The following is a 9,883-nucleotide window of genomic DNA, read 5'->3' as shown; positions in this document are numbered from 1 at the left end:
GCCAGCTTTTGAAGTATACAGAGCTAAATCTATGCAACTAGAAATTGTGGCAGATGCATTTTATCTCCTCTACAGGACAAGAAGTTCTGTTGACTTGAGATGATGCTCTATCTTCTTCTCCTCACCTGACCCCTTAGCAGCGCGCCACCTGCGCCTCCCACCGCAATCCTCGGCGCGCGCGTAACTGCGGCTAGCTTCGATTAGCCACACCCATGTGCACGAGGGTAGGCGGGGCTTGTGGATGCTAAAGCGCGAGGTGGAGCGTATGCAACGTCCCGTTGGTCTCCAATGCTCGGTGACCGAGCTGAAGTGTCCGTTAGAGGAGAACATACGTAGGGCGTGCACCGAAAGACGTCACTAAAGCAATAACAGATGCTCATTTCTAGACAGAAATATGTGAAGTAAAACAGCTGAGTTTATCTTGTCAGAGGCCTCATCAATAAAGTAAACCAATAAACAATTTAGGGTGTTGTTTTAAGCCGCTAACAGAAAAGAAGTAGTGTGTGGGGACAAAACACCCACCCGCTTCACCCTTCTTATCCCCGGACAGCTCCGTGAGATTTCGGTGACGTCAGAGTTCTCGCGAGAGTCTGGCCTGAGAGGCAGCAAAGGTGTCTGTCTGAGGAGAGAGGAGGAGGCCGGGGAGACATGATGATGATGGAGCCGCCGTTACCAGCAGTCCAGGAGTCGCAACAGCAGGTTGAGAACCAGGAGGAAGACGAGGAGGAGAAGTGCCCGAATCAGGCAAACGGCACCGACCACGGAGGAGCCAACGAGGCGCCTGCCGAGCTCAGCAAATCAGCCCGGGGCCTGGTCAGGATGTGCGACCTGCTGCTGAAGAAGAAGCAACAGCGCCAGAGGAGACAGCATGGGGACACCGGGGCTCTACCGGCCTCACCAACCGGGGCGCGACCCGCGGACAGGATCTGCATTCTGAAGCGGAGCAAAGCCTGCCACCCAGCCAGCAGCAGTGACACCGACAAGAGCAGCGACAGTGGCAGCAGCAGCCAGGACGACGAGGAGGAGGAAGAGGAGGAGGTGTCCGAGGTACACGGGGGGGCAGGAGGAGCACTACCTGGTCATCTCCTGATGGGGGGGGGGGGGGGGCATGGCTGTCCGATGGAGGGGGGGGGGCATGGCTGTCTGATGGAGAGGGGGGGCATGGCTGTCTTATGGAGAAGGGGGGGGGCATGGCTGTCTTATGGAGAAGGGGGGGGCATGGCTGTCTTATGGAGAAGGGGGGGGGGCATGGCTGTCTTATGGAGAAGGGGGGGGGCATGGCTGTCTTATGGAGAAGGGGGGGGCATGGCTGTCTTATGGAGAGGGGGGGGGGTGGCTGTCTGATGGAGGGGGGGCATGGCTGTCTGATGGAGGGGGGGGGCATGGCTGTCTGATGGAGGGGGGGGGCATGGCTGTCTGATGGAGGGGGGGGGGGCATGGCTGTCTGATGAAGGGGGGGGGCATGGCTGTCTGATGGAGGGGGGGCATGGCTGTCTGATGGAGGGGGGGCATGGCTGTCTGATGGAGGGGGGGCATGGCTGTCTGATGGAGGGGGGGCATGGCTGTCTGATGGAGGGGGGGCATGGCTGTCTGATGGAGGGGGGGGGGCATGGCTGTCTGATGGAGAGGGGGGGGGGCATGGCTGTCTGATGGAGAGGGGGGGGCATGGCTGTCTGATGGAGAGGGGGGGGCATGGCTGTCTGATGGAGAGGGGGGGGCATGGCTGTCTGATGGAGAGGGGGGGGCATGGCTGTCTGATGGAGAGGGGGGAGGGCATGGCTGTCTGATGGAGAGGGGGGGGGGGGCATGGCTGTCTGATGGAGAGGGGGGGCATGGCTGTCTGATGGAGAGGGGGGGCATGGCTGTCTGATGGAGAGGGGGGGGGGCATGGCTGTCTGATGGAGAGGGGGGGGGGCATGGCTGTCTGATGGAGAGGGGGGGCATGGCTGTCTGATGGAGGGGGGGCATGGCTGTCTGATGGAGAGGGGGGGGGGCATGGCTGTCTGATGGAGAGGGGGGGGCATGGCTGTCTGATGGAGAGGGGGGGGAGCATGGCTGTCTGATGGAGAGGGGGGGGAGCATGGCTGTCTGATGGAGAGGGGGGGGCATGGCTGTCTGATGGAGAGGGGGGGCATGGCTGTCTGATGGAGAGGAGGGGGGGCATGGCTGTCTGATGGAGAGGGGGGGGGCATGGCTGTCTGATGGAGAGGGGGGGGCATGGCTGTCTGATGGAGAGGGGGGGGGCATGGCTGTCTGATGGAGAGGGGGGGGGGGGCATGGCTGTCTGATGGAGAGGGGGGGGGGCATGGCTGTCTGATGGGGAGGGGGGGAGCATGGCTGTCTGATGGAGAGGGGGGAGCATGGCTGTCTGATGGAGAGGGGGGGGGCATGGCTGTCTGATGAAGGGGGGGGGCATGGCTGTCTGATGGGGGGGGGGCATGTCTGTCTGATGGAGGGGGGGCATGGCTGTCTGATGGAGGGGGGGCATGGCTGTCTGATGGAGAGGGGGGGGGGGGCATGGCTGTCTGATGGAGAGGGGGGGGGCATGGCTGTCTGATGGAGAGGGTGGGGGGGGCATGGCTGTCTGATGGAGAGGGGGGGCATGGCTGTCTGATGGAGAGGGGGGGCATGGCTGTCTGATGGAGAGGGGGGGCATGGCTGTCTGATGGAGAGGGGGGGCATGGCTGTCTGATGGAGAGGGGGGGGGCATGGCTGTCTGATGGAGAGGGGGGGGCATGGCTGTCTGATGGAGAGGGGGGGGAGCATGGCTGTCTGATGGAGAGGGGGGGAGCATGGCTGTCCTGATGGAGAGGGGGGGAGCATGGCTGTCTGATGGAGAGGGGGGGGAGCATGGCTGTCTGATGAGGAGGGGGGGGGGGAGCATGGCTGTCTGATGGAGAGGGGGGGGCATGGCTGTCTGATGAGAGGGGGGGGGGAGCATGGCTGTCTGATGGAGAGGGGGGGGGGAGCATGGCTGTCTGATGGAGAGGGGGGGGGAGCATGGCTGTCTGATGGAGAGGGGGGGGGAGCATGGCTGTCTGATGGAGAGGGGGGGGGAGCATGGCTGTCTGATGGAGAGGGGGGGGGCATGGCTGTCTGATGGAGAGGGGGGGGGGCATGGCTGTCTGATGGAGAGGGGGGGGGCATGGCTGTCTGATGGAGAGGGGGGGGGGGCATGGCTGTCTGATGGAGAGGGGGGGGCATGGCTGTCTGATGGAGAGAGGGGGGGGGCATGGCTGTCTGATGGAGAGGGGGGGGGGGGGCATGGCTGTCTGATGGAGAGGGGGGGGGCATGGCTGTCTGATGGAGAGGGGGGGAGCTTGGCAGTCTGCTGGAGAGGGGGGGGGGAAGCTTGGCTGTCTGCTGGAGAGGGGGGGGGGAGCTTGGCTGTCTGCTGGAGAGGGGGGGGGAGCTGAGCTTGGCTGTCTGCTGGAGAGGGGGGGGGGGGGAGCATGGCTGTCTGCTGGAGAGGGGGGGGGGAGCATGGCTGTCTGCTGGAGAGGGGAGCATGGCTGTCTGCTGGAGAGGGGGGGAGCATGGCTGTCTGCTGGAGAGGGAGCATGGCTGCCCTGGTCTCACAAGTGCATGTATTGCACTCAGCTGTGTGTGTATTTGCGTGTGGCGACGGGTGGGGGACGCGACTGGTCAACATGGGGCCACTGCCTGTCCTAGCCTCTCCTAATGTCCTGAGAGACGGAATGGTCCTGCCCATGTAGCAGGACACTGATGTGTTTATGACATACCTGAGGGGACTGCACAGGCCAGCTACCTGTTGCTGCTCCCTCTGATCCTCTTAGCTAGCAGCAACATTTCTTTTGTGGGATTATTATTGCTTAATGGTAACTGAACACTGAATCGGCCCTGCTTACTAAAGTCTTTACTTAAAGGATACCACAACTGAACATGTGTGGTTAAAATGAGTGCAGCACTGTATAGGGTGTAATACGCACATACCTACTGTTCCTCCCGCCCCCCTCCGTCTGCCGGCGTTCACACTCTATACACTCCGGTGTGCGGCGACTTGCTTGACCTCTGCCCCGGACATACTGAGCCCTGTGTGCGCAGTATGTCCTTCCCCCTTCACTTCTGGCCGTCGCACAGCGCGAGGCTCAGAAGCTGCTGTCCCCTCTGCGCTGCGTGTTCGTTCCATTACACCAAGCGTCACATGCTAATTATGTGATGCTCGGTGTAATGGAGCGCACACGCAGCGCAGAGGGGACAGCAGCTTCTGAGCCTCGCACTGTGCGACGGCCAGAAGTGAAGGGGGAAGGACATACTGCGCACACAGGGCTCAGTATGTCCGGGGCAGAGGTCAAGCAAGTCGCCGCACACCGGAGTGTATAGAGTGTGAACGCCGGCAGACGGAGGGGGGCGGGAGGAACAGTAGGTATGTGCGTATTACACCATATATACATTGCTGCACTCATTTTAACCACACATGTTCAGTTGTGGTATCCTTTAATACTCATGAGTATCCAGAATTTAAATTTTTATGTTTAAGTGCACCGGCCTACATTCTAAGGCTTCATGGAGCATCTCAAATAATTGCATCATTTTGTAGAGAAGCTAAAAGGTTTATAAAAAAAAAAAAAATACTCGGTTGGGCCTGGTTTGCCCTGAGTGCATGAAATGTATAGATTTTAACTGATGGAGTTGCTATAAAATTTCATGCGCTAGTATGGTTGAGGTGAGCCAGTGAAAAGCCCATAAGGAAATTCCACTAAGGTAAACTTATAGGTTAAAGTCATAGTAATATGCCCACTTTGACAATTGGAATGCTTCAGGTTGTAGCCCGGTTTCTATGGACTGTCATACTGGCTCACCTTAACTCTCCTGGCGGTTAATTTTTTTTCTGCCAAATAGGCAGAAATCAATTTTTTTTTTTTTTTTTTTTTGTTTCATGTAAAGCTACAAGAGTGGTAGCTACATGGAACACCACTAGAGGGCACGTGTCCCTCTAGTACGATCGTCGCCGGCATCAATAGCAAACAGGGGAACGCGTATATAACGCATTCCCCTGTTTGGCTTCTTCTGTCCCCAGGGCGACGATCGGAATGGCGTCATGGACGTCAGCCGACGTCCTGACGTCAGACGCCTCCGATCCAGCCCATAGCGCTGCCTGGAACTCATTGGTCCGGGCAGCACAGGGCTCTGGCGGAGGGGGGCCTCTTCCGCCGCTGCGGGCGATCGCCGCCGCTGGCGATCGCCGCCGCTGGCGATCAAGCTGTGCGCGCGGCTAGCAAAGTGCTAGCTGCGCGCATAGGACTTTAAATGGGGCAAATCGCCTCACCAGGGGCAGAGATATCCTCCTGCACGGCATAGCCAGAGCTCAGCTCGGGCTTACCGCCAGGAAGGTTAAAGCGGATCCGAGATGAAAAACTAACTATAACAAGTAACTTGTCTTTATAGTTTACACAGCAAATCTAGCTGCAAACAGCTTTAATAGAATATGATTGATTATTCCTGTGAGCAGCCATGTTGTTTGTAAACATTACACAGAAGCAGGCTTATCTGCATCTTGAGCAAAAAAAAACGAATTCCCCCCCCCCCCTCCTCCCCTCTGCCTCCCTCCTCCCCTCTGCCTCCCTCCTCCCCTCTGCCTCTGAAATCTCTGGCTAGTAATACCTCCCCCTCCTCCTGCCCAGACTGAGCTCCCATGAGCCCTTGCTTCTGTCTGAAAGTGCCTTGGCTCTCTGAAAACCTGTGGGCGTGGCTTCTTTAGTTTATAGGGAATTAGAGTATTAAAGAGTAACTGTCAGGCTGCAAAAGCTAATTCAAACCTCTAGTCTCCTGTGTTAAACAGTTTAGAAGGAAGCCAAAAATGCAATACTGAAGTTAAAAATCTCTCTTACTTGGATGTTTGCTGAACATCAAGGCTCTGTATTCCCAAGCTCCTAAGGAGGCCGGCAGGACGCATAACAGATACTGCAAAGCATACTGGGGCTGCTTCTTCTCCCCAGTGCACTCCCTTGGTCCTCACCTTAATTTTCCTATCCCGCCCTAAGGCTGCTTTCACAGTGGGAAGTTACAGGCTCATGTTACAGCAGCTTTTAACAGCAGCTTAAACTCACAGCACTGAAAAATCAATGTGCACAGGGCACAAGTTTCCTTAGAGTATACTGTGCGAGTCCGCTATTGTTCCTAGCCACATGGCTAATTAATATTCACTGCACAGTAGTGTTGTCTGGATCATGAACCATTAGGATCTTTGATCCTGATCTTTTTTTGTGAGTCGAATCATCAGGAAGCAAGGAAAGGGAGGATATGACATCACAATTGGCTTCATACAAGACAGACAAACATGGAACCTGCCATGAGCGGTCAGGAGCATCATTCTCTGCAAATACTATATAAAAATTCTGTGAAAGCCAAACGTGGACAGTAAAATGCATATGTAATGTAAGTACAGCCAATATTTAGCTACTGATGTGTTTTTTTTTTCTCTGAGACCCTATACCTAACAGCTCTTCTTTAAAGGACTTACGAGGCCAACTACGTGAAAAAAGTTAATTACCTGCCTCTAAGTTTCAGGCACGGAGGACGCCGTCCGCGCCCTCCGTGCAGCGCCGCCGGGTCCCCCGCTCATTATCCCCCCCCCCCCCCCCCCCCCCCGGGCCGGCTCCCGACCCCACGGCCCGGGTCGGGCTCTCCTTCCCCTCCAAAGATGGCCGCTTCCTCTGGCCGCGGCTGCGCAGTCCGCCTGGCCGCGAATGCGGCTGCGCAGCTCTAGGGCCAACTCCTCCGATCCACGATACGTAGCGTGGAACGGAGGGGTTGGCCCTAGAGCTGCGCAGCCGCATTCGCGGCCAGGCGGACTGCGCAGCCGTGGCCAGAGGAAGCGGCCATCTTTGGAGGGGAAGGAGAGCCCGACCCGTGGGGTCGGGAGCCGGCCCGGGGGGGATAATGAGCAGGGGACCCGGCGGCGCTGCACGGAGGGCGCGGACGGCGTCCTCAGTGCGTGAAACTTAGAGGCAGGTAATTAACTTTTTTTACGTAGTTGGCCTCGTACGTCCTTTAAAACAAAAACCAAAAAGTATTTGGCTTGAGGAATGCCCTATAAACAATAGGAAAGGAACACAATTATGCAATGAGTAAAAGTTCATCTCGGATCCACTTTAAAGGGACACTTAAGTCAAACAAAAAAAAATGAGTTTTACTCACCTGGAGCTTCCAATAGCCCCCTGCAGCTTTCCGGTGCCCTCGCCGTCTCCCTCCGATCCTCCTGGCCCCGCCGGCAGCCACTTCCTGTTTCGGTGACAGGAGCTGACAGGCTGGGGACGCGAGTGATTCTTCGCGTTCCTGGCCACAATAGCGCCTTCTATGCTGCTATAGCATATATCATATACCATATAGCAGCATAGAGGGTGCTAATGTGTCTGGGAACGCGAAGAATCACTCGCGTCCCCAGCCTGTCAGCTCCTGTCACCGAAACAGGAAGTGGCTGCCGGCGGGACCAGGAGGATCGGAAGGAGACGGCAAGGGTACCGGACAGCTGCAGGGGGCTATTGGAAGCCCTAGGTGAGTAAAACTCATTTTTTTGTTTGACTTAAGTGTCCCTTTAACCATTCAAGCTCCCATTTTCATTGTCTTTTATCTCTATTGCTTGAATCTGCAGCTCTCCCTTGGAAAAGTTGCGGATCCCTATATGGACAAGGAGATCTAGAACAGACCCCGTAGCTAAGTAATGCTGGTCGCCCCCTCAAAAGTCCTACTATATTATGAATCTATTAAAGGGCCCCTGAGAGCTGAATAAAAACGAAATGTGTACTTACCTGGGGCCTCTTCCAGCCACCTGTAGCCCGCGAAGTCCTCTGGCATCCTCTTCGCCCCTCTCCTGGTCCTGCTGGCGGCTCTGGTAATCAGCGACTCTGGTGAAGTTGCGTGTTCCTCTTGGCCTGGAGATGTAGTCACAATAATAGACTGTTATGCTAGGCAGCTTGAAGAAGGGTAGGAGCTCGAAACGTCGCTCTGTTCTGCTTTACAGCATGTTTATACTATAAAGTCTTTGTGATTGGCCAAGGTGGTGCGGACTTAGGGTGGCCACACACGATACAATAAAATGATCCGCTTTTACGGTAATTCGATAAAAACGATCGGATCTCCTGAAAAAATCGAAAGCTTTTTTTTTTTTTCATTCGACTGAAAAATCAGATCGGATTTCCCGTTTTCTTCGATTGTTTTTTTTTTTTATCGATCCGGAAGGCCAGATATTTTTCTTCAATATTTCTAAAGATTGTATGGTGTGTTAGATTGCCAATTTATTAATATACACACCCTAGCAATTTTGTCAGAGTATCCAATCATTTTTATCATAATTGGGGAAAAATTGTACATAGGTGTGTGGTACATTGGTCATATTTTTGAAATGTTACAATCAGTCAGAAAAACTGATTGCAATTCTTAAATTGAACAGATATTTAAAAAATTGTATGGTGTGTGGCCACCTTTAGTCTGTAACCTGATGGTGCCCAGGTGGGAACGTGTGCTGTATAAACAGCACAGGAGATTTGGGCGCAGCCGGTGCCACCATAGGTCGTAATAGGAATAATAATTATGGGTATAGTGGCACTCAAAAGACAGAGCACAAATTGCTACAAAAATACTAATTCAGCAGCCAAATTACATAATTTCCTCACTATTCATGGTGGCCTGGAGGGGGAATAGTAATTGAAGCTCCCGGGACTTGTGCAGGAGCAGGGTGAGCCCTTTATCGGCTTTACCCAATGCCCCAAATCTCCCGGCTGATCATTCATAGTTATGTAGTGGAAGCCCTAGACACTTCACCGTTTTTGGCCTGCTGCCAAGAGTGTGCGGAACTACCTACACAATAATAGATTAGATCTCCCATCATGCATCATCCCAGGCATGCAGATATTTATCTGCTGTAGCTGGGACAGGTAAGATGGAGGATTGCATACAAACGAACTATCGAGTAGCCCCCTGACACGATTGCAGATGGTTACTCGGGTGCTGAAAATCTGACCATGCGAAAGGGTTACCACACACTCAACCTGGGGATATTAAAAAATAGGTGCACCAGGGAGGCAGACCAGGAACCCCTGATCCTTAGGGGTAAACAGTCCAAGCAAATGAAGTAGACCCGGAACTCCACTTGGATTTCAGTGCAGCTGTGCTGCTTTACTGCGTTAGGCTTTGGTATGTAATGCAATAAAACAGCACATCTACATTGAAATCCAGGTGGGAGTCCCCGGTCTACTTCATTTGCTTTATGAAAAAATGGCTGAATAAATGTAATTTTATAGCGGTATTGTGTGTGAGTGAAGTCATTTGTATCGCATAAAATAGCAGAGGAAAAGAACATAGGGCCTGATGCACTCCTCTCCAGTAAACTTGCTGTGTGCAGGGGTTGCATGGTAATTTTACTGTAGCTAGCATAGGGGGAGCACCGGCCATTAACCCTTAGTGCCATCTGCATAGTGCCACATGTGTTCAGAATCAAACATTTTTGTCGAGCACGACTGGGTAGTGCCCGGTATAGGGTTCTGAACATGCACAGCTTAGGTAAGTGATAGAAGATGACACACCATATACAACAGAGTAAACACAATATACAGCGGTATGAGCAGATACATTAAGGGGGCAGTACCTCGTATACAAAAGTCGATAGTGGTAACCCACGTCCAAAAACTCTTAAAGGAGTTATCAGGGAAAATCTACAAAAAAAAGCTTTACTCACCTAGGGCTTTCTCCAGCCCCTTGCAGCCGACTGTCGCACGCCGACCGCTCCGCAAAGACAATTGTCACTAGTCTCATGTTGGAGATGCTGATACAGAGTGCGACAGCTCGATATGTAGTCTTGAAAGACAACTCTGTGTTCTCCCCAGGCTCTTTTAGCCAGGTGCTTTACTCGGCTAGTTTTGGT

At 54.0% G+C, this 9,883-nt stretch overlaps 1 protein-coding gene across 4 annotated transcripts in view; it reads left to right on the top strand.

Moving 5' to 3' along the window:
* The first annotated feature begins 257 nt into the window (after positions 1–257).
* The window catches only part of ANKRD17 (ankyrin repeat domain 17), a 233,656-nt gene continuing 224,030 nt past the window's right edge, over positions 258–9,883 (top strand). For all 4 annotated transcript variants that reach the window (XM_068233424.1, XM_068233418.1, XM_068233427.1 and 1 more), the window contains exon 1: positions 258–1,047. In XM_068233424.1, the coding sequence (XP_068089525.1) occupies positions 649–1,047 (399 nt within the window). In that variant the 5' untranslated portion in view covers positions 258–648. The remainder of the gene's footprint in view (positions 1,048–9,883) is intronic.

Source organism: Hyperolius riggenbachi, chromosome 1 (genome assembly GCF_040937935.1).
Source record: "Hyperolius riggenbachi isolate aHypRig1 chromosome 1, aHypRig1.pri, whole genome shotgun sequence".
In the NCBI taxonomy this organism is placed as follows: Eukaryota; Metazoa; Chordata; class Amphibia; order Anura; family Hyperoliidae; genus Hyperolius; species Hyperolius riggenbachi.
The sequence above is the reverse complement of the archived record's forward strand: the minus strand, read 5'-3'. Positions and strand labels throughout refer to the sequence as shown.